At 62.5% G+C, this 24,988-nt stretch overlaps 1 protein-coding gene across 1 annotated transcript; it reads right to left on the bottom strand.

Moving 5' to 3' along the window:
• Positions 1-22,500, bottom strand: TIPARP (TCDD inducible poly(ADP-ribose) polymerase). Its single transcript, XM_054166553.1, has 5 exons — positions 21,498-22,500; positions 6,708-6,876; positions 5,200-5,381; positions 3,319-3,594; positions 1-450 (listed from the first exon to the last, which is right to left on the bottom strand). Exons 1-5 carry the CDS (start codon positions 22,451-22,453, stop codon positions 3-5), a joined length of 2,031 nt encoding a protein of 676 aa, XP_054022528.1. The 5' UTR covers positions 22,454-22,500; the 3' UTR covers positions 1-2.
• Positions 22,501-24,988: the final 2,488 nt, after the last annotated feature.

Genomic DNA, 24,988 nt, shown 5'->3' with positions numbered 1-24,988 from the left:
CTTCAGATGGAGACGGTGCTGCTGACCTCCTCGTACTGGATGATGAAGTAGGGGTAGCTCTGATCGTCGTTGAAGATGACGAAGATCTGGGGCTCGAAGACGTTGTCCACGCAGGAGTCGTAGAGGTCGCTGGTGAGGCTGCCGGGGCTGAGCGGCGGCGGGCGCCGCACGCCCGGGCTGCCGGCCGCGAACCTGCCGGTCAGCACCTTGGCCAGGAACATGTAGTGCAGGCCCCGCGGCGAGCGCCGGCAGAAGTTGTGCGAGTAGCCGGCCCGGCGGGCGAAGTAGCTGCCCTGCCCGAACATGGTGGCGTGCTTGCCGCACAGCCGCGGGTCGAAGTTGTGCTTGCAGATGCCGTCCACCACCTCCGGCGAGGTGCCGTGGAAGAGGTGGCGCTCGGCCAGCAGCCGCTCCGGCCCGCCCAGCCGCCGGCACATGTGCTCCTTCTTCCTGCGGGGCACACCAGAGAGGCTGGGAACGGCCCCGACCGGCCAGCCCCCGGCCCCGAGCCCAGCCCCCGGCCCCGAGCCCAGCCCCCGGCCCCGAGCCCAGCCCAGCCGCCGGCACATGTGCTCCTTCTTCCTGCGGGGCACACCAGAGAGGCTGGGAACGGCCCCGAGCGGCCAGCCCCCGGCCCCGAGCCCAGCCCCCGGCCCCGAGCCCAGCCCAGCCGCCGGCACATGTGCTCCTTCTTCCTGCGGGGCACACCAGAGAGGCTGGGAACGGCCCCGAGCGGCCAGCCCCCGGCCCGGCCAGCCCCCGGCCCCGAGCCCAGCCCTGAGCCCAGCCCCCGGCCCCTCACCCAGCCCAGCCGCCGGCACATGTGCTCCTTCTTCCTGCGGGGCACACCAGAGAGGCTGGGAACGGCCCCGAGCGGCCAGCCCCCGGCCCGGCCCAGCCCCCGGCCCCTCACCCAGCCCTGAGCCCAGCCCCCAGCCCAGCCCCCAGCCCTGAGCCCAGCCCAGCCGCCGGCACATGTGCTCCTTCTTCCTGCGGGGCACACCAGAGAGGCTGGGAACGGCCCCGAGCGGCCAGCCCCCGGCCCGGCCCAGCCCCCGGCCCCTCACCCAGCCCTGAGCCCAGCCCCCAGCCCAGCCCCCAGCCCTGAGCCCAGCCCAGCCGCCGGCACATGTGCTCCTTCTTCCTGCGGGGCACACCAGAGAGGCTGGGAACGGCCCCGACCGGCCAGCCCCCGGCCCCGAGCCCAGCCCCCGGCCCCGAGCCCAGCCCTGAGCCCAGCCCCCAGCCCTAAGCCCAGCCCTAAGCCCAGCCCAGCCGCCGGCACATGTGCTCCTTCTTCCTGCGGGGCACACCAGAGAGGCTGGGAACGGCCCCGAGCGGCCAGCCCCCGGCCCCGAGCCCAGCCCCCGGCCCCGAGCCCAGCCCCCGGCCCCGAGCCCAGCCCTGAGCCCAGCCCAGCCGCCGGCACATGTGCTCCTTCTTCCTGCGGGGCACACCAGAGAGGCTGGGAACGGCCCCGAGCGGCCAGCCCCCGGCCCCGAGCCCAGCCCCCGGCCCGGCCCAGCCCTGAGCCCAGCCCCCAGCCCTAAGCCCAGCCCAACCCCCAGCACACGTGCTCCTTCTTCCTGCGGCACACACCCCCAGCCCAGCCCCTCACCCAGCACCTCCTTGACAGCCAAACCATGGCTCCCAGTGCCACATCCAAGCCTTTCCTGAACCCCTCCAGGGATGCTGACTCCACCACCTCCCTGGGCAGCACATCCCCAGGGCCAATCTCTCTTGCTGGGAAGAACTTCCTCCCAACATCCAGCCTGAACCTCCCCTGGCACAGCTTGAGACTGTGTCCTCTTGTTCTGGTGCTGGCTGCCTGGGAGAAGAGACCAACCCCCACCTGGCTACAACCTCCCTTCAGGGAGTTGGAGAGAGCAAGAAGGTCTCCCCTGAGCCTCCTCTTCTGCAGGCTAAGCAACCCCAGCTCCCTCAGCCTCCCCTCCCAGGGCTGTGCTCCAGACCCCTCCCCAGCTTTGTTGCCCTTCTCTGGACACCTTCCAGCAGCTCAACATCTTTCCTAACCTGAGGAGCCCAGAACTGGACACAGGACTCAAGGTGTGCCCTGAGCAGTGCTGAGCACAGGGCACAATGACCTCCCTGCTCCTGCTGGCCACACTGTTCTTGATGCAGGCCAGGATGCCCTTGGCCTTCTTGGCCCCCTGGGCACACTGCAGGCTCCTGTTCAGCTGCTCACAACCAGTACCCCCCCCCAGGTCTCTCTCTGCCTGGCTGCTCTGCAGGGAACAGCAGGCTGAGGAGTTAGGCTTGAGCTGAGCCTCCTCAGCCCTGCATTGTGTTCCCTGCCTCTCCACTTCCTTCTCCTGGTACCATCCAGCAGCACTGAAACCGTTTGGGAAGAGAGCAGAAATCACAGAGCTGGCAGGGCTGGAAGGGACCTCAAGGCTCAGCCAGTCCCAACCCCCTGCCATGGGCAGGGACACCTCACACCACAGCAGGTTGCTCACAGCCACCTCCAGCCTGGCTGCAAACACCTCCAGGCAGGAGGCTTCCACCACCTCCCTGGGCAACCTGTGCCAGGCTCTCACCACCCTCCTGGGGAACAACTTCTTCCTCACAGCCAATCTCAATCTCCCCACTTCTACTTCTGTTCCATCCCCCCCAGTCCTATCCCTCCCTGACACCCTTAAAAGTCCCTCCCCAGCTTTCCTGCAGCCCCCTTCAGATCCTGGAAGGCCACAATGAGGTCTCCTGGGAGCCTTCTCCTCTCCAGCCTGCACAACCCCAACTCCCTCAGTCTGTCCTCACAGCAGAGCAGTTCCAGCCCTCTGCTCCTCCTCGTGGCCCTGCTCTGGACACCTTCCAGCACCTCCAGGGTAGAACATTGACTGCACCTCAAATCCTGGGCTCAGTTTTGGGTCCCTCACTGCAAGAACACTGAGGGGTTGCAGCAGGTCCAGAGAGGGGCAAGGAAGCTGGGGAAGGGTCTGGAGAACAGGGCTGGAGAGGAGCAGCTGAGGGACCTGGGGGGGGTTGAGTCTGGAGAGGGGGAGGCTGAGGGAGACCTCCTTGCTCTCCACAGTTGGAATGGATGACCTGGAGAAGGCACTGGCTGCACTGCAGCACCTCAGTGTCCCCCTTGGAGTGAGGTGGTGACTGGAGGGCAACCTCCAGACACAGCAGAGCACATCTGGGGGTGATGCACCTGAAAGATCTCCTCCACCCCACAGGATTCCAGGACTCTGATGCTCCTCTGCCCCGTGACCAAGGGCTACTTCTCAGCCCCAGACCCCAGCTCTCAGCCCTCTCCCCACCACTGCAGCAGCAGGATCCTGGCCCTTCTCCTACCTTTTGTATTTCTCCCAGAGGAATTGGTTCTGCACCCTCAGGATCTTCAGGATCTTGTATTTGGTCTCTGGCACAGTCTTGTGGAAGAGGTTATAAATGGTTCTGTAGCTTTTGTCTTCACTCTGAACAGGCACTTGGATGAAGTCCTGAGCTGGATCCATACTGATCCAGGTCTCAGGGTAGAAGTTTGGAGAGGTAATGGCAGTTGGAGATAAGGCTTGGGATGAAGCTGGGTCAGCTGCTGGAGGAGGGACTGGAGAGGTAGCTCCTAAGGTCCTGGGTGAGAGAGGAGACAGAGGCTCTGCTTCAACAGGTCACAGACTGGAGAGCTGCTGACCACGCTGACACCACCAACAGGATCCTCCCTCCCCTGGAGGGGCTCCAGGCCTGCTTGGATGAGGCCAGACCTGAACTTTCTCCTGCCCAACCTAGCCTGGTGGGGTTGGAAGGGACCTTTGGAGATCCATCCAGCCCAACCCCCACCCCTGCTGAAGCAGGGCACGCACAGCAGCTGGCTCAAGTCTCACCTAAATCAGCTTCCTCCAGCTTGAAGCCACCAGCCCTCAGCCTCTCACTCCTTGCCTGGCCTCAGCAGGCCCTCTCCAGCCAGGCTTCCCTGCTGGGAAACCTCAGCCACCAAGCCATCCAAGCACCACACCTGGAGGCTCTGCCCAGAGCCCCACTCAAGCCCTTCCAGCCCCACTGCAGCCCTCCCAGCCCCTGGGGCTGGGCCCCACGTGCCAAGCTGCCACTCAGGGCTGAGGAGGACAGCCTGCTCCTGACTGCTGAGCTCTGCCCAGAGGCTCTGCAGCTGCCCAGAGCTGGCATGGTTAGCAGCTGCAATCACCAGGCACCAGGGTGCAACCCTCCTGCCCTCAGCCTGCCTGGCAAGGGTGAGGCAGCTCAGCCCCAGGCAGGTGGCAGTGCAAACAGGGCAGCTCTCCTGCCTGCAAACTGCTGCAGGGTGGGGGAAGAGACTGGCACAGGTTGCCCAGGGAGGTTGTGGATGTCCTCCTCCCTGGGGATGTTCAAGCCCAGGTTGGATGAGGCCTTGAGCAAGCTGGGCTGGTGGGAGGTGGAACTGGATAGTCTCTGAAGTCCTTTCCAACCCCCAAAACCATTCTGTGAATCTGTGGAACCCCAAGAGGGCTTTGAAGGCTCAATCCCTTGGAGCAGGCAGGGGGCTGGGAGTCATGAAGGTGCTGGAGGTTGGGCAACGCTTTGGCAAGCTTCAAGGGCAGCTGTGCTCAGGGTCTGCCCCACAAGGGACATCACCACCTCAGACCTGAGCAATGAGCCTGGAGTCCCAGCATGGGGAGGGTTGGAAGGGAGCTCTGGAGCTCCCCCAGCCCAAAGCAGGGCACCCCCAGCAGCTTGCCCAGCAGCACAATGCCCAGGGGGGGTTGGAAGCTCTCCACACCAGCAGACTCCACAACCTCTCTGGGCAGCCTGCTCCAGGCCTCCAGCACCCTCACACCAAACTACTTTCTCCTGCTCACATGGAGCCTCCTGGCTGCCACTTTGTGCCCCTTGCCTGTCCCTGGGCACCACTGAGCAGAATCTGGCCCCAGCCTCTTGCTCCCCCAGCCTTTAGCTCTTGCTGAGCATTGCTCAGCTCCCCTCCTGGGGCTGCTCTTCTGCAGGCTCTCAGCCCCAGGGCTCTCAGCCTTTGCTCCTCAAGGCAGCTCTGGAGCCTCCCCTGGACTCTCTCCAGCAGTTCCCTGCCCTTCTTGAGCTGGGGAGCCCAGAGCTGGCCCCAGGACCCCAGCTGTGACCTCACTGTGGCAGAGCAGAGGGGCAGCAGAGCCTCCCTGGAGCCGCCGGCAGGGCAGAGCCGCAGGGAGAGCCAGGCCCCAGCCCCCCTGGTGCCAGGATACCTACTGCAGGAAGGGCATCAGCAGCACGCAGGAGCGAAGCAGAGGCCTCCTCTTGATCTGCCTCCTGAAGCAGGCACTCTGCTGGAAGCCATCCCTGATGTTGAGGATGTATTGGTTGTGCCAGGTGACGAAGCGAAGCTCCTTCAGCCCCCGGCCCGCCGCCGCCTCGATCAGCCGCACCACAGCCTGCTCACAGGCACACAGGGGGTCAGCAGGCAGGGCAGGGGCACCCAGCTGGCACTGCCTGCCCTCAGGAAGGCAGCTTGCCACCCCCACCCCCCCCAGCAGCCCCTCTCTCTGGCTCCCTTCCCCCCTGCTCTGAGGGCCGAGGGCTTCGAGACAGCTGCCAAGGGAGCTCTGGGGAGGAAGAGAAGGCTCCGGGGAGGCCTCAGAGTGGCCTTCTACCACCTGAAGGGGCTCCAGGAGAGCTGGGGAGGGGCTTGTGACAAGTGACAGGATGAGGGAGAAGGATTTTGAGCTGGGAGAGGGAGACTGAGACTGGAGAGGAGGCAGAAATTGTTGAGAGTGCAGGTGGGGAGGCACCGGAACCTGGGGCCCCAAGTGCCATGGCCACAGGTTTGAGGAACCCCTCCAGGCATGGGGGCTCCACCACCTCCCTGGGCAGCCTCTGCCAGGCCCTGACCACTCTGGCAGCAAAGAAGTTGTTCCTCATCTCCAACCTCACCCTCCCCTGGCACAATTTCAGGCCATTTCCCCTCCTTTTGTCACCTGAGACCAACCCCCAGCTCACTGCAACCTCCTTGGCAGGGAGCTGCACATACTCCACGAGGACCACAAGAGGTTGGGTGTCTCCTCTCCACTCTCCCAGGCTCTGCAGGACAGGAGGCAAAGGCTCTGAGCTGGGAGAGGGGAGATGGAGACTGGAGAGGAGGAAGAAAGTCTTCACAGTGGGGTGGGGGTGGAGGGGAAAGCCTGGCACAGGCTGCCCAGGGAGGCCCTGGAAGCTTCTCCTGCCCAACCTGGGCTTGAACACCTCCAGGGAGGAGGACATCCACAACCTCCCTGGGCAACCTTCAGGTTGCCCAGGGAGGTTGTGGATGTCCTCCTCCCTGGGGATGGTCAATCCCAGGCTGGCTGAGGCCCTGAGCACCCTGTGCTGGTGGGAGGTGTCCCTGCCCATGGGACTGGATGTGCTTGAAGGTCCTTTCCAACCCAAACCGTGGCCCAGGGACACCTCCTGCTCGCTCGAGGCCTCATCCAGCCTGGCCTCCAACACCTCCAGGGAAGGAGCCTCCCAACAGCTTCCCTCTGCAACCTCTCCCAGTGCCTCACCACCTTCCTGGGGAACAATTCCCTCCCCAGGTCTGATCTGCATCCAGCTCCTCCCAGTTGGAAGCCAGCAGCCTTCATCTGCCCCTCCGTGCCCCGGGGTGGGGGGTCGGAAGCCCAGGGAGCAGAGAGCCCAAAGCCGCGGCCAGAAGCCGGAGCAGATCCGGCGAGGTCTGGCCGGGTTGCAAGCCCAAAAGGCAAGGTCTGGGAGGTGTTCAGTACCTCAGAGTACTCTCTCCAGCCAAACTGGTCCCTGCAGAAGTACTTCCAGACTGTGTAGTAGCTGGAGGAGGAGCTGGGGCAGGCCGGGGTGGACAGGCGCCGCATGCGGTCGAACTCCCCGGTGTCGTACAGCTTCATGGTGTTCAGGTCCAGCCAGAACTCGTGGCCCCTGGGGGAGCAAACCGAGGCAGAGAGAGCTCTCACTGCCTGGAAGGCACTGCAGAGGCCATGCAGAGAGGGCACAGCAGGCAGAGCCTCCTCAGAGCCGGCCTCAGCCTGGCAGCCCTGCGGCCGCCCACTGCGCCGGGCTGGGGAAGAGCCTTCCGGAGAGGGGGGCCAGGGGGAGGCCTCCTGGGCTGGGGGTGGGCACAGCACAGAGGTGAGAGCCTGCAGCAGGACACTGAGGAGCTGGCAGGGCCACACCTCCAGTCCTGGGCTCAGGTTTGGGACCCTCACCCCAAGGGCACTAAGCTGCAGAGAAGGGCAACAAGGCTGGGGAAGGGTCGTGAGCACAAGGCCTGTGGGGAGCAGCTGAGGGCCCTGGGGGTGCTCAGCCCTCAGCAGAGGAGGCTCGGGGGAGGCCTCATCACCCTCCACAGCTCCCTGGCAGAGGGCTGGAGCCAGGGGGGGGATGGTCTCCTCTGGCATGCCCAGCCTCGTCCTGCCTGGCTTTCAACACTGCCAGGCTTGGAGCCCCCCCAGCTCCTCTGGGCAACCTGCCCCAGGGCCTCAGCAGCCTCCAGGGGAAGGGTTTCCTCCTCAGGCCCAACCTAAAGCCAGCTCCTTCCCACCTAAAGCCATCACCCTCATCCTCTCACTCACTTTGGTGGCAAGTCCCTCTCCAGCTCTCTTGCAGGACCCCTTCAGGTACTGGGAGGCTGCTCTGGGGTCTCCCTGGAGCCTTCTCTTCCCCAGGCTGAGCAGCCCCCAGCATGGCACAGGATCTCCCTCCCTTGCCCCTTCCTTCTCCATGTGATCCTGCAGGAGACTGAGCAGCCCCAGCCCTCCCAGCCTGTGCCCCCAGCTCCAGCCCTTGCACCCCCATGGCTGGGGATGTCCTGCCCATGGCAGAGGGGTTGGCCTGGATGATCCTCCAGGCCCTCTCCAACCCAGCCCAGGCCATGGCTGCCTGATTGGAGGGGCAGCTGCCCCCGAGGGGGCTGTCCCTGCAGCAGGCACAGCTCCACCCAGCAGCTTCTCCTTTGCCACCAAAGCAGGGCCCCCTGGGCACCCCCCTGGGCACCCCCCTGGCCATGGCTCTCCAGGAGCCCCCACAGAGCCACAGCAAGGAGATGAAAATGCTCTCAAGGTGACACTTCCACACCACAGCTCTGGCAGCCTTCAGAACGTTCCCTGCTGGAGCCAAGCTCCTCAGGGTCAGGAGTGCCAGAGGGACCCAGCCCTGGGGTGGGAGGGGGATTCCAGTAACCCCCCCAGCCCCAGCCCCAGCCCCAGCCCCAGCCCCAGCCCCAGCCCCAGCCCCAGCCCCGCTAATTCAAGCTGCTATTCTACAGCCCACCCCCCAGCTCCCAGCACAGGGCATGAGGACAGCAGGAAAACCAACCCTGGCCACAGGGACCCCCAGGAGGGGCTGAAATCAAAGAGAGAGCCTCCAAACAAGAGCCAAACCAAGCCAGCCCCTGGAGCTGGGAGGGAGCAGCAGGGCTGACCCCACCCTGCTGGTATGTGGTCAGCCTGTTCCACAGCAAGCAGCTACAACCTACTTGATGGGAAAACAATGTGTGAAATCATGAGGAAACCATCTCCCTGCACCACCCCCCCCTGCCAGAGCAGGGTCACCCAGGGCAGCTCACCCAGCACAGCCAGCTGGGGCCCCAGGCTCCACACCAGGAGGCTCCACAACCCCCCTGGGCAGCTGTGCTCAGGGTCTGCCCCACAAGGGACATCACCACCTCAGACCTGAGCAATGAGCCTGGAGTCCCAGCATGGGGAGGGTTGGAAGGGAGCTCTGGAGCTCCCCCAGCCCAAAGGAGGGCACCCCCAGCAGCTTGCCCAGCAGCACAGTGCCCAGGGGGGGTTGGAAGCTCTCCACACCAGCAGACTCCACAACCTCTCTGGGCAGCCTGCTCCAGGCCTCCAGCAGCCTCACCCCAAACAACTTTCTCCTCCTGCTCACATGGAGCCTCCTGGCTGCCACTTTGTGCCCCCTTGGCCCCACTGGGCAGAGCCTGGCTCCAGCCTCTTGCCCCCCAGCCTGAAGGTTGCCCAGGGAGGTTGTGGATGCCTCCCTCCCTGGAAGGCACCTTCAAGATCACCCAAGCTCCATCCCCCTGCCATGGGCAGGGACACCCACCCCCAGCCACCAAGCTGCTCAGGACCTCATCCAACCTGGCCTTGAACACCTCCAGGCAGGAGGCAGCCACAGCAACCTGTGCCAGGGTCTCCTTCCCCTCCCTGTCAAGAGCCAGCCCTGGAGCTTCTCCTCTCCAACCTGGCCTTCAACACCCTCCAGGGAGGAGGACATCCCCAACCTCCCTGGGCAACCTTCAGGTTGCCCAGGGAGGTTGGGGATGTCCTCCTCCCTGGGGATGGTCAATCCCAGGCTGGCTGAGGCCCTGAGCAGCCAGGGCTGGTGTGAGGATTTGCCACTGGATGACCTTCGAGCTCCCTTCCAGCCCCATCCAGTCTGTGACCCTAGGAGCTCCTCGGTCCCTTCCCTGCCAGCCTGGCTGCAATGGGTGACACTCAGGCCCACAAAGCACTTCTCCAGCTCACTCAGGACATGCCATGAAGCAGCTCCTGTGTGCACTCCAGAGGCTGGGAGCAGCTGTGGGGGGAGGCAGAGGCAGGGGAGCAGAGGAGCTGGGGCGAGCGGTTGCGTGCTGGAGCTGCTGGCTGCGGCTCCAGCCCGGCAGTGACGAGAGAGGATGTGACAACTGCAGCCAGCCGCTGCCCCCAGGCCTCCAGCCAGCCAAAAGACCCCAGAACCAGGGTGCAGCAGCAGCAGGAATGGGAGATGCTGAAGGTTACACCTGCTGAGTGCTTCAGACTTCCACCTTCTCTTCAGGAGCAGGACCGAGAGCTGCTGAGCCGCAGTGGGCAGCGCCCGGAGCCAAGAGTGGCCTCCAGAAGGGAGGGATCCAGGGTGAGAGGGAGAGGAATGGAATGGAATAGAATAGACCAGGTTGGAAGAGACCTTTGAGATCATTGTGTCCAGCCCATCAACCAGTCCAACCCACCTAAACAACTAAGCCATGGCACCAAGCACCCCATCAAGTCTCCTCCTGAACACCTCCAGGGATGGGGGCTCCACCACCTCCCCTGGGCAGCACATCCCGATGTGTAATCACTCTCTCTGTGTAGAACTTCTTCCTAACCTCCAGCCTAAACCTCCCCTGGCACAGCTTGAGACTGTGTCCTCTTGTTCTGCTGCTGGCTGCCTGGGAGAAGAGACCAACCCCCACCTGGCTACAACCTCCCCTCAGGCAGCTATAGAGAGCAAGGTCTCCCCTGAGCCTCCTCTTCTCCAGGCTAAGCAACCCCAGCTCCCTCAGCCTCTCCTCCCAGGGCTGTGCTCCAGACCCCTCCCCAGCTTTGTTGCCCTTCTCTGGACACCTTCCAGCAACTCAACATCTTTCCTAACCTGAGGAGCCCAGAACTGGACACAGGACTCAAGGTGTGGCCTGAGCAGTGCTGAGCACAGGGCAGGATGACCTCCCTGCTCCTGCTGGCCACACTGCTCCTGATGCAGGCCAGGATGCCCTTGGCCTTCTTGGCCCCCTGGGCACACTGCTGGCTCCTGTTCAGCCTACCATCAACCAGTACCCCCAGGTCCCTGTCTGCCTGGCTGCTCTCAGCCACTCTGCCCCCAGCCTGTAGCACTGCCTGGGGTTGCTGTGGCCAATGTGCAGAACCTGGCACTTGGATGTGTTCAATCTCCTGCCCTTGGCCTCTGCCCATCTGCCGAGGTCCCTCTGCAGAGCCTCTCTACCCTCCAGCAGCTCAACTCCTGCCCCCAGCTTGCTGTCACCTGCACATTTACTGCTGATGGACTCCATGCCCTCACCCAGATCATCAATGAAGATGATAAAGAGCACAGGGCCCAGCACTGATCCCTGGGGCACACCACTGGTGCCTGGCTGCCAGCTGGCTGTGGCACTGCCAGCTGGGTGAGGAGAGGGAGAAGCCAGCAGCAGGGCAGGAGGCCACAGAGCAGCACCTGTCCTGTCCTGCCCTGGAGGGAGCAGGAGAGCACTCAGAGCACAGCCAGGAGCCTGCACAGCTCAGTGGCCCCTGGGGAGGTCACAGATTCAAGCAGGTTGGGAAAGACCTCAGAGGTCATCAAGGTCCAACCCAAGAGGTAAGAGGTTGATGCTCCTGCAGCAGCCATCAGATGCTCACAGAATGGTTAGGCTGGAAGGGACCTCCAAGAGCATCCAGCTCCAGCCCCCTGCCCTGGGCAGGGACCCCTCCCCCCAGCACAGGCTGCTCAGGGCCTCAGCCAGCCTGGCCCTCAACACCTCCAGGCAGGAGGCAGCCACAGCCTCCCTGGGCAGCCTGTGCCAGGCTCTCTCCACCCTCCTGGGGAGGAACTTGCTCCCAGGGCCTCCTCTCCAGGCAGCTCCTTCCAGTGTGAGGCAGGCTGAGGGAGCAGCTCCTGCTCCAGGGCTGGCCCCAGGGGGAGAGGCAAAGCACAACCACTGCCTCTGTGCTGCACATCCCAGCTGCTGCCTCCCAGCCCTCCGTGCCAGGCTCTCTCCCCCAGGCTTCCCAGCTGCCCCTCACTGCCTGCTCTGCAGCCTGGCTCTGCCCTGCAGCCAGCTGGGAGCTTTCTGGAGCAGGCTCCATCCCTGCCCACGGAGCCACAGCATCCCATGGCTGAGCCATGGCTGCCCAGCAGGCTCTGGGATGGGGCATGGAGGGAATCCAGAAGAGCCTTTTCTTGGCCTGCCCTTGGTGCTGTCCCTTCCCAGGGAGCTGGGGATGAAGAGGTGAGAACCAAAGGCCCTCTGCCTGGAGGTGCTGAGGGGCAGGCTGGAGGAGGCCCTGAGCAGCCTGGGCTGGGGGCAGGTGTCCTGGCTGGTGTGGGGCACAGTGGTCCCTGCGTGCCAAGAGGAACCTCCTGGGCTGTGTTTGGTGTTTGCAGGCCCATGGGACAGGCCTGGAAGCTGTGCTGTGATCCCTGAGCGCTCTGCAGAGCTCCACTGACTCTCAGCTGTGTTTGGGGACCCTGCCAGGTCACCACCTCCAGCTCCCTGGAGGCAGCAGGTCCAGCACTGCCCTGCACTGCCCTGGGCACGGTGAGCGGTGCCAGAAGGGTTTGCCCTGACACAGCCTGCTCTGGCCTGCAGGGTGAAGGCCTCTGGGTGGCCAGGGGGAAGGAACAGCCTGAGCAGGTGGTGGCTTGGGAGCTGGGCAGAGGGTCAGGAGGTTGCTCCTCAGGTTGCTGTTTGAGTGGCAGCTGCCCCAGAGGTGACACAGCCAGAGCCTGCTGCCTGCCCCCTGCCCACCCCTGTGACTGCCTCCTCTCCACTCTGGTGCCCCCTGCCCACCCCTGTGACTGCCTCCTCTCCACCCTGGTGCCCCCTGCCCACCCCTGTGACTGCCTCCTCTCCATCCTGCTGCCCCCTGCCCACCCTTGTGACTGCCTCCTCTCCACCCTGGTGCCCCCTGCCCACCCCTGTGACTGCCTCCTGTCCACCTTGGTGCCCCCTGCCCACCCCTGTGACTGCCTCCTCTCCACCCTGGTGCCCCCTGTCTACCCCTGTGACTGCCTCCTCTCCACCCTGGTGCCCCCTGTCAACCCCTGTGACTGCCCCCTCTCCACCCTGCTGCCCCCTGCCCACCCTTGTGACTGCCTCCTGTCCACCCTGGTGCCTCCCCCCTCCAGGGGGAAGGAGCAGCCTGAGCAGGAGGTGGTTTGGAAGCTGGGCAGAGGGTCAGGAGGCTTTGAGCAGACCTGTGCTGGTGGAGGTGTCCCTGCCCATGGCAGGGGGCTGGAGCTGGCTGAGCTTGGAGGTCCCTTCCCCCCCCCCCAACCATTCTGGGAGCTGAAGGCCTCCCCCAGCCAGGTGCCTGTGAATCATCTCTGCTCTTTCCACTCAGGAAGCCCCAGGCTCAGGAGCTGCTCTGCCCAGAGCTGAGCTCTCTGGCTGCTCTCAGCACTCCCATGTGGTTTCCAGCCCTCCTGCTGGGTTCAGTTCCGTGTCAGCAGCCTCACCACAACCAGGCCTGAGATGGGGTTGGGGGGGGAAAAGAGACAGCAAGCAAGCAGCAGAAGGGCTGCAACAGGAAATGAAACTCAGCTGCCACCAGAACAGCTGTGGGAGCCTGCAGCCCTCAGAGCCTGCTGCTGGACCTGCTCAGCTCCTCCCTGCCTCAAGCAGCTCCTCCCTGCAGCAGCACAGCCACCTGAGAGGGAGGAAATAGAAGAGAGGCAAACAGCTATGCAAAGCTGGCAGGCTCTGGGCTGAAGGCTTGGGCACCTTGAACACTTCCAACCCCTCCCACCAGCCCAGCTTGCTCAGGGCCTCAGCCAGCCTGGGATGGACCATCCCCAGGGAGGAGGACATCCACAACCTCCCTGGGCAACCTTCAGGTTGCCCAGGGAGGTTGTGGATGTCCTCCTCCCTGGAGGGTGTTCAATCCCAGGCTGGAGAGGAGAAACTTCCAGGGAGGGCAGCCTTGTGCCAGGCTCTCACCCTCCAAAGAACCCCTTCCCAGCCTCAATCTGCCCTCCTCCTCCTCCTGAGATCTCCCTCAGCACAGCTACTGAGCCAGGCCCAGCAGATCTTGCCCACCAGCACCAACAGAGACTCCCAGATGGCATCTGCCTGGAAGGGACCCTCAGAGGTCACCTTGGCCAGCAGCAAGCAAGGGCCCAGGTAGCCCACAAGGGGCACAGAGTGGCAGCCAGGAGGCTCCATGTGAGCAGGAGGAGGAAGTTGTTTGTTGTGAGGGTGCTGGAGGCCTGGAGCAGGCTGCCCAGAGAGGTTGTGGAGTCTCCTGGTGTGGAGAGCTTCCAACCCACCCTGGGCACTGTGCTGCTGGGCAAGCTGCTGGGGGTGCCCTGCTGGAGCAGGGGCTTGGGCTGGGGGAGCTCCAGAGGCTCTGTGTGTGTGTGAGGAGCAAACAGCTCCTCCTGGCACAGCCAGATCCTAGCTGCTGCTACAAGGGCTGAGGAAGGGGAACAGGAACCTTCCCCCCCAGGAGCAAGGCTCTGCAGCAGGGCAGGAACAGAACCAAGCTGCTGAACACCAAGCCAGGGTCTCCCTCCCAGCAGGATCTCAGCATCCTCAGGCTGGGGGCAGGCAGCAGGGCAGGAAATCAGTTTCATGTCTGACTGAATCTGTTCCCTCATGTCAGGCAGTCCCCAAAGGAGAGAGGCTGGAAGGGACCTCTGGAGCTCATCCACTCCAAGACCTTCTTGCTCTCTCCAACTCCCTGCAGGGAGCTTGTAGCCAGCTGGGGGTTGGTCTCTTCTCCCAGGCAGCCAGCACCAGAACAAGAGGACACAGTCTCAAGCTGTGCCAGGGGAGGTTTAGGCTGGAGGTGAGGAAGAAATTCCTCCCAGCAAGAGAGATTGGCCCTTGGGATGTGCTGCCCAGGGAGGTGGTGGAGTCCCCATCCCTGGAGTGGTTTAGGAAGAGCCTGGATGAGGCCCTTGGTGCCAGGGTTGATCAGATGGTGCTGGGTGATAGCTTGACCTGGATGATCTCTGAGGTCTTTTCCAACCTGGTTCATTCTGTTCCATCCAAGCCCCCTGGCAAGACAGGGTCACCTAGAGCAGCCCCACAGGAGCACAGCCAGGGGGGCCTGGAGCATGGATGTGCTGTGCTGCTCCTGCCAAGGAACACACAGCTGCCCAGGAGGCACTGGGCTGAGGTGGCTCCTTCAAGGGGAATCCCAGAGCCACTCAGGCTGGAAAGGGCCTCCAAGCTCAGCCAGGCCAGCCCTAGAATGGAATAGAATAGACCAGGCTGGAAAAGACCTTTGAGACCATCCAGGCCAAGCTATCACCCAGCACCATCTGATCAGCTCAACCATGGCACCAAGGGCCTCATCCAGGCTCTTCCTGAACCCCTCCAGGGATGGGGACTCCACCACCTCCCTGGGCAGCACATCCCAAGGGCCAATCTCTCTGGCTGGGAAGAGCTTTCTCCTCCACTCCAGCCCAAACCTCCCCTCAGGGAGTTGGAGAGAGCAAGGTGGTCTCCCCTGAGCCTCCTCTTCTGCAGGCTAAGCAACCCCAGCTCCCTCAGCCTCTCCTCCCAGGGCTGTGCTCCAGACCCCTCCCCAGCTTCAGCCCAGCACCACCATGGCCACCAAGCCATGCCCCATGCCATACTGGGGGTTTCTTCTCCCCGGGATCACCTTCTGCCTCCAGGACTCAGCTCAAAGCCCTCCTGCCCCCCCCCCCCAAGCCCAGTGCAGGCAGCAGGGACTTGCCCATGGCTGCTCCTGCTGAGCAAATGATTGCCACAGCCTCCTCCTGGCCCTCCCAAGGCTGCAGGTGGGGAAGGCTCCCAGGCTGTGCCTCCTGCCTTGCCTGGGAGCTGCTCCCCTCAGCAATCTGCTTCACACTCCTGGGAGCTTTGTTTCAGCCAGGCTTGGTTTGCTACCCTGAACACACAGGGAACAGCCTGACCTCAACCTGCAGCCAGGTGACAGCTGCTGCCCAAACTGCCCTGTGTTTGGGGAGGGGAGAGAAGAGAAGGGACCCAGGAGTGATCTGCTGCTGCCTCCAGCAGCTCAGCCCAGCAGCCCCACAGCAGCTCAGCCCAGCAGCCCCACAGCAGCTCAGCCCAGCAGCCCCACAGCAGCTCAGCCCAGCAGCCCCACAGCAGCTCAGCCCAGCAGCCCCACAGCTGCCCCAGCAGCTCAGCCCAGCAGCCCCCCAGCAGCTCAGCCCAGCAGCCCCCCAGCAGCTCAGCCCAGCAGCCCCCCAGCTGCCCCAGCAGCTCAGCCCAGCAGCTCCAGCAGCTCAGCCCAGCAGCTCAGCCCAGCAGCTCCAGCAGCTCAGCCCAGCAGCCCAGGGCTTGGACTTCACATGGCAATGCTACCATCAAGCAGAGCAAACAGGAACCCCCTGGCACATACCATGGGAAAGCAGGAGGCAAACACTTCTAAACCCACTCCAGATGCTTCTTTTTCTTGTACTTGGGAGTCTCTGTCTTGCATTCCTCCCAGGGAGGAATTCAAGGGAGCTGAGAAGCCCTCAGCTGTGTACACTATAGGGGCTGCAGGGCCAGGCACAGCCTCTCTCAGCTGCCTCCTCAGCTCTGCTGCTCCCTCCTGCACTGTGGCAGCCTTGCAAACCACAGAGCAGTCTCTGAATGTAACTGTCCCACTGACCATGGAGCTGCTGTGCTCTGAGCACAGCCCCAGGGAGTTGGGGTTGTGCAGGCTGGAGAGGAGAAGGCTCCCAGGAGACCTCATTGTGGCCTTGATCATCTGCAGGGGGCTGCAAGAAAGCTGGGGAGGGACTTTTGAGGGTGTCAGGGAGGGATAGGACTGGGGGGATGGAGCAGAACTAGAGATGAATAGATTGAGATTGGCTGTGAGGAAGAAGTTGTTCCCCATGAGGGTGGTGAGAGCCTGGCACAGGTTGCCCAGGGAGGTGGTGGAAGCCTCCTGCCTGGAGGTGTTTGCAGCCAGGCTGGAGGTGGCTGTGAGCAACCTGCTGTAGTGTGAGGTGTCCCTGCCCATGGCAGGGGGTTGGAGCTGGCTGAGCCTTGAGCTCCCTTCCAGCCCTGACAGTTCTGTGATCCTCCTCCTGCATCACCACATCTGAGCAGAGCCTTCTGAACCTCTCCCTGTGGGCTGGCTGTGACTCCTGGGGGAGCTCACTGGTGGTCACTGCAACCTGCCCTTCCCTTCTGCTCCCTGGGTGCTGCTGTGCCTCCTGGCAACAAGCTGCAGCCAGCAGCCTGCTGGAACCCTGCAGCCAGGCCTGCCAACCTGCTGGGGCAGCTGAGCTCCTTGAAACTCAACAGGCTTCTTGGCTCTCCCAGCAGCCCATTTTGTTCCAGGGCTTCCCTGCCTCTTGGTGCCACTGGAGATGAGCAAGCAAAAAGCCACAGGGCTGAGTTGCAAGAGGTGCACAGAAGGCTTTGGGTTGGAAGGGGACACCTCCCACCAGCCCAGGCTGCTCAAGGCCTCATCCAACCTGGCTTTGAACACCTCCCCAGGGTGTTCAAACCTTTAGGTTGCCCAGGGAGGTTGTGGATGCCTCCCTCCCTGGGGAGGTGTTCAAGCCCAGGTTGGAGAGGAGAAGCTCCATCCAAATCCCTTCAAGCCAAAGCATTCCATGAAGCTCTGACCCCTTGAGTCCAAGCAGGCTGCTCAGGTGGTTGTCTCTCACCCAGTGTGACCTTCAAGCAGGGCAAGTGGCAGAGCTCTGCTTCAGTGGCACAACAGCAGCCTCAGGCAGAGCAGTGGTGGCCTCCAACTGAATGGGCAAACTCAGCCTGGAGTCCTGGAATGGCTTGGGAGGGACCTCAGGGCTCAGCCAGCTCCAAGCCCCCTGCCATGGGCAGGGACACCTCACACCACAGCAGGTTGCCTACAGCCAGCCTGGCTGCAAACACCTCCAGGGATGAGGCTGCCAGCAGCTCCCTGGGCAGCCTGTGCCAGGCTCTCCCCACCCCCCTCACTGGCAAGGCCTTCCTCCTCACCCCCAGCCTAAATCTGCCTTCCCCAAGCTCCAATCCATTGCCTCTTGCCCTGTCCCAAGGAGCCCTTGTGATGTTCTTCCACCTGCAGGAAAGGTTCTGCAGGCACTCCCTGGGGAGAGTTTGACTCAGCAAGGTGAAGTCCAGTTTGCTTCAGAGGCTGTCTCTCTCTGCTCCAACCCCAGTTTCACCCCACCTCCAGCCCCCCCAGGGCACACCTGGAGTTCCTGAGCTCCCCCCTGCCCTCTGTGACCTCCCTCCTGCTCACAGCCATGCCATGTGCCTGGCAGCATGCCCCACCAGTTGCTTCCTGGCCAGCTCAGACAGACAGAAACTCTCTGTGCCAAAGAGAGCAAAACCAACAGCCTGGAAAGCTGCAGGGCTAAGAGCAGAGGCAGGCAGCCACTGCCCGGGGCTGGGCAAGCCTCAGGCATTGCTGCTCTTGCAACTGATCACTCAGTACAGGACACAGAGGGGCCAGGAGGGGCAAGCAAGCTGCTGGGGGGGCTGCAGAGCAGGGCTGGGGGGCAGCAGGGCTCGGGGGGAGCAGGCCCAAGCACTTCCTATCACAAGCACTCGAGTGCTTTGTTCAGCTTCGGGGCACCAACCCCCAAGGACACTGAGGGCTGGAGCATGGCAACAGAGCTGGGGAGGAGCAGCTGAGGGCCCTGGGGGTGTTCAGCCTGGGGAAGAGGAGGTTCAGGGAGACCTCCTTGCTCTCTGCAGCTCCCTGGGAGGAGGCTGGAGCCAGGGCTCTGCTCCCAAGGAACAAGCAACAGGATGAGAGGCAATGGCCTCAGGTGGCACCAGTGGGGGGTCAGAATCACAGAATCACCAAGGCTGGAAGAGACCTCAAAGATCATCAAGTCCAAGCTGTCACCACAGACCTCATGACTAGACCATGGCACCAAGTGCCACATCCAATCCCCTCCTGAACCCCCCCAGGGATGGGGACTCCACCACCTCCCTGGGCAGCACATCCCAATGGCCAACAACTCTCTCTGGGAAGAACTTTCTCCTCACCTAAGCTTCCCCTGGCACAGCTTGGGACTGTGTCCTCTTGTTCAGGTTGGACATTAGAGGAAAGCTCTTCCCTGAAAGGGTTTCTAAGCACTGGGAAGAGGTGACTGAATCCCCATCCCTGCAGGGGCAGAGGTGTGGGGCTGAGGGCCATGGGTTAGCAGCAGGCTTAGAGAAGAGGAGGCAGGCTTAGGGCTCTGGGGAGACCTTAAAGCACACCCAAAGCTTCCCACAGCAAAGCTGGGGAGGGACTTTTTAGAAGGGCTTGAGGAGACAGGACAGGAGGGAATGGATTGAAGCTTGAGGAGGAGAGATTGAGACTGGAGAGGAGGAAGAAATTCTTTGCAGTGAGGCTGGGGAGAGCCTGGCACAGGCTGCCCAGGGAGGCTGTGGCTGCCTCCTGCCTGGAAGTGTTCAGGGCCAGGCTGGATGAGGCCCTGAGCAGCCTGGGCTGGTGGGAGGGGTTGGAGCTGGATGGTCTTGGAGGTCCCTTCCAACCCAACCCATTCTGTGCCTCCCAACTCCCCCCTCTGGGACATGCAGCCCAGGTGTGCAGCACTGGATTCTGTGCCACAGGCTCCAGAAGGAGGCCTTGGTGCCAGCTGGCCCAGGGCTGCAGCTGCAGGGAGCAGCAGGGCTCTGCCTCCCTCCTGCCCTTGCTGCTTCCCTTGCAGAGAGCTCTGCACACCCTTGGGGAGGATGGAAGCTCCTCTGCTGCAGAGAGCTCTCAGCTGGGAAGCTGGTCTAGGGGCTCTGAGCACAACTCTGGAAGCTCTGAGGCTTTCCCATTGAGAATAAATCTTGTTTCCTACTTCACTTCCACTGGCAGGCTGGGAGGGGGAAGGCAATTGTCTGTCCTGGGGCTCTGCTGCTGTGCTCAGTCAGAAGGATGAACCCACGAGCAGGAGGAGCCTGAGCCCTGGAGCCTCACCCAAGCAGGGGCAGGCAAAGCCTTGGTGCCTCAGGAGGGATCTCAGCGTGGCACATGCAAATGAAAGCAGTGAGGAGGAAGAAGAGGCTGGCTTTCTTCAGGAAGGAAGAAAAGGAGGCAGACAAAACAACCCCCCCAAGGACAGATGGCCAATGCAAACCGAAGCTTCCCCTCCCCAGCTGCAGCAGGGTGGCTTTGGACAGGGACTGGAAGGAGATAAGGGCAGGGCAGATAAGATAGGGAGAAATTTGCCTCCTGTGCTTCCTCCAGAGGGAACAACAAGCCAACAGCAACCCAAAGGCAGGAGGGCAGCAGCAGCCCACAGCCTGGCTCAGGAGAGCATGGGCTGGAGAGACCTGACCAGCTTGGCAGCAGCAGCACTCCCCTGCCAGGGGGAACAAGCAGCAGAGGGTTTGCAGGCCTCAGGTGAAAGCAAAGCAACTGCAAAGCTCTTTTCCCCTGGCAGGAAAGCAGGAGATAAGAGACTGCTATGGAAACCAGAACTCCTGGGGAGTGCTTTCACCTTGGGAGGAGACAAAAGGGAGGTGATCAGCAGCTCGGGGGTCGACACCACCCCGTGCACACCGGAGGGAGGGTGGGGAGAGAATGGCACAGGGGGGCTGTGGAGGCCTCCTCCCTGGATGCTTCTCCTCTCCAACCTGCTCTGGAACACCTCCAGGGAGGGGGACATCCACAACCTCCCTGGGCAACCTTCAGGTTGCCCAGGGAGGTTGTGGATGTCGCCCTCCCTGGGGATGTTCAAGCCCAGGCTGGCTGAGGCCTGGAGGATCCTGAAGGTCCCTCCCAACCCAAAGCAGTTTGTGACTCTCTGACTGTCAGCTGTGGGAAGTTTCCAGTCACAGGACCCAAAAGCACCTGACTGTAGATGCTTAGAATCACTGAGCCCTTTGGGGTGTGGGAAAGCCCTCTGAGATCATCCAGTCCAACCCCCAGCCCCACCTTGGCCACCAAACCCTGGCCCCAAGTGCCATGGACAGAGGGTTCTAGAACCCCTCCAGGCATGGGGACTCCACCAGCACCCTGGGCAGCCTCTGCCAGGCCCTGCCCACTCTGGCAGCAAAGAAATTGTTCCTCCTCTCCAACCTAAGCCTCCCCCTGGCACAATTTCAGGACATTTCCTCTCTTTCTCTCACCTGAGACCAGGGAGCAGAGCCCAACCCCCACCTGGCTGCAGCCTCCTCTCAGGGAGCTGCAGAGAGCAATGAGGTCTCCCTCAGCCTCCCCCAGCCCCTTCCCCAGCTTTGCTGCCCCTCTCTGGACCTGCTCCAGCTCTCCAACATCCTTCTTGGAGTGAGGAGCCCGAAGCTGAACCCAGGATTGTTAGTGGTGACCTGGCAGTGCTGGGTTCATGCTTGGAACTGACGCTCTTAAAGCTCTTTTCCCACTGAAATGACTGCTTTGATTCTCTGGGGGCTGTGCCTGGAGTGCCCACAGTCCAGCTGGAGGCAGAGGCACAGGAGGCAGCTGCTGCATCATTCCTGTTGCAGTGGCTGCCAGGGCTCAGCCATGCTGCCACTCTCTCTCATACAGCCAAAAAAAACCCCAGCCAGCACCAAAAGAAGAGAGAGTAATGAGGAGGCTGGAGCCCAAGGGATGGTACCCAGCACTCTGACAACCCTCTCAGCCCCTGCTCAGCTGAAGCTCTCTCATGTCACATGCTTCAAGTCCCTCAGCTTCAAAGAATCAGGGAATCCAGGGATGCCAGGAGTTGGAAGGGATCATTGAGTCCAACCCCCCTGCCCAAGCAGGGTGACCCAGGGCAAGTCACACAGGAACACATCCTGGTGGGTCCTGAAAGCCTCCAGAGGAGGAGACTCCACAAGCCCTTTGGGCAGCCTCCTCCAGAGCTCCAGCTCCCTCACACCACAGAGGTTTCTCTTCACGTTGAGGTGGCACCTCCTGGGCTGCAGTTTGTGCCTGCTGCCCCTCATCCTGTGCCAGGGCACCACTGACAAGAGCCTGGCCCCTCCAGCCTGTGCCCCAGCCTCCAGCTGCCTGCAACCAGGAGCTGTAACAACACTGTCCTGGTCACCTCCTTTGATAGGCCTGAAAGAAGAGCAGCACAGGCTGCAGCAAACACTTACAGACAAAACAGCAAGGGGGGGAACAAACCACAGCCCAGGGCACTGTCTGCTCGCTCTCTCTCTGCCCAGTGCTGCTGAGGGAGGGCATTCAGTCACCTACCCATAGCTCACTCTGATCCTGTCGTTGTCAGGGTTGCAGTAGAGCCTCTCCAGGTGCTCCTGGGAGTCGTTGGTGACGCTCTGCCAGCTCTGGGTGGCCGTCCGCCTCACCTGCCAGTGGTAAGGCAAGACTGTGTGGTGCTTGGGACAGTCACTGCCATAAACACAGGTGCCCTGGAGGAAATCCACACAGATCTCGACCCCATCCTCCTGGTGGGTGTGGTACTGCAGCTGGTTCAGCAGCTCAAACACCAGATCCAGAGAAGCTTCCTCGCTCTTGTCCTGGAAGATCCCGGCGCCCAACGCAGTGCTTGGGTTCAAGCTGTACTGCCCTGGGCAGCTGCTCTCCTGCAGCAAGCCAGATGTGTAGCTTTCCAGAGTCTTATCTGGGAACAGAGGACAAGCTGCACCATCAGCAGCAGCAGCAGCAGCTGGGTGCAAAGGATGATCCTGGAATGATTCATTGCTGTCTGCAGCAGCAGCAGCAGTTCCAGGAGCAGTTTCTGGCGAGAAGCTTTGCTCGGCCACCTCCTCGTCCCGCTCAGGATGCCCAGAAGAAGGATCAGCTGCTGCCAACTGGCTCTGCCCATCTGGAGCTGCTGGCACCACCACTGCCAGGTTATTTTCTGCCTGGGGACAGGAGGTGCCAAGGTCCAGAGCCTTCTTCACGGCGGGCTCGCACAGATTGCTGCGGGCACCGCCTGGGCCCCGGGCCACGAAGACCCTGCCCAGGGTGCCAGCTCCCAGCAAACTGCTGAAGATGGGCCTCAGGGCACGCAGGGTCTCTGTGTCCAGCCTCTTCTGCACTTGCTGCTTCTTCTTGAAGCAAGGCTTCACCGGGGGGATCTTCTCAGCCAGCCTGATCTGGGGGGGAAAGTCCTCTGCGGGAGAGCACTCCGTGCCCGGGCCGGGAGCCTCCTGCACCACACACTCCCCCTCCTCGGGCTGGGTCTCCATCGGGCGCAGACTTTGCTCCCTCCGAATCACTTTCAGGCGTCCCAGAGCCTCCCGGGAACCAATCTGGGGCAGAAAGGAAAACGAGACGGTTAATCTCGCTGATTGCTCGGGGCTGACGCGAAGGAGATGGCCCCTGGAGAGGAGGGGGAGCCGGCGGCGGCAGAGCGCTGCCTGCGCCGTGGCTGCGGGTCGCCCCCAGGCACGTAAAGCATGAAACCAGCTCAAGTCAGCCTAATTAATCCCAAACACGCTCTCATCGGCTCCTCACACATCAGGTCTCAGGGCCGCCCCGGCACGCACACACACGGCCCCGGGGGGCCAGGACGGGGGGGATGGGGCCGGGGCTGGCCTCCTGCCGCCGCCGGTGTTGATGGTTACACAGAGCTCCAGCTGATTAGATTCTAACCCAGGCAACCCAAAGGCATTCCTGGGCCTCCCCGCACCCAAACATCAGCAGGCCAACAGCCCTAGGTGTTCCCAGCACACTTTAAACACTCAGGGGCCGTTGAGCCTCCCGGCAGATAAAGAGGGGGACAGATGTGGGCAGATGTGCCCATGCCCGCTGCGTTCCCAGGCGTCTCCCATCCACCCAGCCGCAGCGCCGCTGCCTCAGACAAAGGGCAAATTTCACCCCGGCTTCGGAGGGGCCAGGGTTTAACCACACAACTGTTTAGCTGCGAGATGCCCTCCGAGGTCATCGAGTTCAACCTGCAGCCCAGCACCACCGCAGCCACTAAACCATGGCCCCAAGCGCCGTGCCCGCACCTCCGGGCACTCCACCACCTCCCTGGGCAGCCTGTGCCAGCCTCTGGCCACTCTTGCAGCAAAGAAACTCTTCCTCCTCTCCAACCCGACCCTCCCCTGCCACAGTTCCAGGCCATTGCTTCTTGTCCTATCACCTGATACTAGAGAGAAGCGACCAACCCTCACCTCGCTGCAACCTCCTCTCAGGGAGCTGTAAGAGGTCTCCCTCAGCCTCCCCCTGACTGAGCACCCCCAGCTGCTCCTCCCCAGCCCTGTCCTCGCTGCAACCTCCTCTCAGGGAGCTGTAAGAGGTCTCCCTCAGCCTCCCCCTGACTGAGCACCCCCCCAGCAGCTGCTCCTCCCCAGCCCTGCTCTCTACAGCTCCCTGAAAGGAAGTTGCAGCGAGAGGTCTCCCTCAGCCTCTCCCTGACTCAGCTCCCTCATCAGCTGCTCTTCCCCAGCCCTGTCCTCACTGCAACCTCCTCTCCGGGAGCTGTAAGAGGTCTCTCTCAGCCTCCCCCTGACTGAACACCCCCCAGCAGCTCCCTCAGCTGCTTCTCCCCAGCCCTGTCCTCACTGCAACCTCCTCTCCGGGAGCTGTAAGAGGTCTCTCTCAGCCTCCCCCTGAATGAACACCCCCCCAGCTCCCTCAGCTGCTCCTCCCCAGCCCTGTCCTCACTGCAACCTCCTCTCCGGGAGCTGTAAGAGGTCTCTCTCAGCCTCCCCCTGAATGAACACCCCCCAGCAGCTCCCTCAGCTGCTTCTCCCCAGCCCTGTCCTCACTGCAACCTCCTCTCCGGGAGCTGTAAGAGGTCTCTCTCAGCCTCCCCCTGACTGAACACCCCCCCAGCTCCCTCAGCTGCTCCTCCCCAGCCCTGCTCTGCAGCCCCTTCCCCAGCTTCGCAGCCCTTAATCCTCGGGGGGTTGGCGGCAGGAATTCCAAGTGCTTCCCCCCCTGCTCCTCCCGCTCCACATCCGCTCCCAGCCCCACGTCCCAGACACAGGGAGGTTCTCACATGCCCACGGAGGTCCTCACCGGCCCACGCACTCTCTCACCCTGTGAGTCAGCCGGCAGAGGCTGCGTGCACTCTGTCACCCTGCTGTCACCCACCACGCACGGCTGCTCACCAGCCGCTCCAGCCGAGCCCCGAGCACGGCAGGAGGGAGGCAGTTACCGAGGAACGGAGAAGCGAAAACCAACCCAAACAAATCGTTTTGCGATGAGAAACACCTCCCCCCCCTCCCCCCCTTTCCCTCCCCACCCCCTCCTTTCCCTCCCCACACCCCCGAAGTACGACTCAAGAGCCTGGCTCGCATGTCACCAGGCAGCAAGCTGCATGCACCTTTTAATCAGGCATCTTGTGCTGTTTGGTTGTATTTAATGAACCCCTCTCCAGTCTCCTCACAGGCAGGCTGGAAGCTCAGGCTGGGGCACATTAAGGGCTTGCTGCTTGGCTGAATGCATTCACAGAGCCACAGAACTGTCAGGGCAGGAAGGGACCCCAGGGCTCAGCCAGCCCCGAGCCCCCTGCCGTGGGCAGGGACACCTCACACCGCAGCAGGTTGCTCACAGCCACCTCCAGCCTGGCTGCAAACACCTCCAGGCAAAAGCAGCTTCTCATTTCAATACAAAACCCCCAAGAAACAGGAGGACGGGGAGGGGGGGAAAAAACCCCACCCCAAGCCAACCCCCAAACTTGGCAGTCATCTCTCTCTGCAGCTGATCTGCTCTGGAAAACTTTTCACTGAGGCTTCCTTATTTTGGAACAATCATTTCCCAAAGCTTTGGCA

The sequence above is a fragment of the Dryobates pubescens genome, chromosome 13 (assembly GCF_014839835.1).
Source record: "Dryobates pubescens isolate bDryPub1 chromosome 13, bDryPub1.pri, whole genome shotgun sequence".
In the NCBI taxonomy this organism is placed as follows: Eukaryota; Metazoa; Chordata; class Aves; order Piciformes; family Picidae; genus Dryobates; species Dryobates pubescens.
The sequence above is the reverse complement of the archived record's forward strand: the minus strand, read 5'-3'. Positions and strand labels throughout refer to the sequence as shown.

What these genes read in the sequence shown, in the direction of transcription:
- TIPARP (XM_054166553.1), bottom strand. Translation starts at nt 22,453, where the DNA reads ATGGAGACCCAGCCCGAGGAGGGGGAGTGTGTGGTGCAGGAGGCTCCC. An exon ending in AGGATCAGAGTGAGCTATGG is followed by an intron (nt 6,877 to 21,497) that starts GTAGGTGACTGA and finishes TTGCTCCCCCAG; the next exon opens with GGGCCACGAGTTCTGGCTGG. An exon ending in CTCTGGGAGAAATACAAAAG is followed by an intron (nt 451 to 3,318) that starts GTAGGAGAAGGG and finishes TGTGCCCCGCAG; the next exon opens with GAAGAAGGAGCACATGTGCC.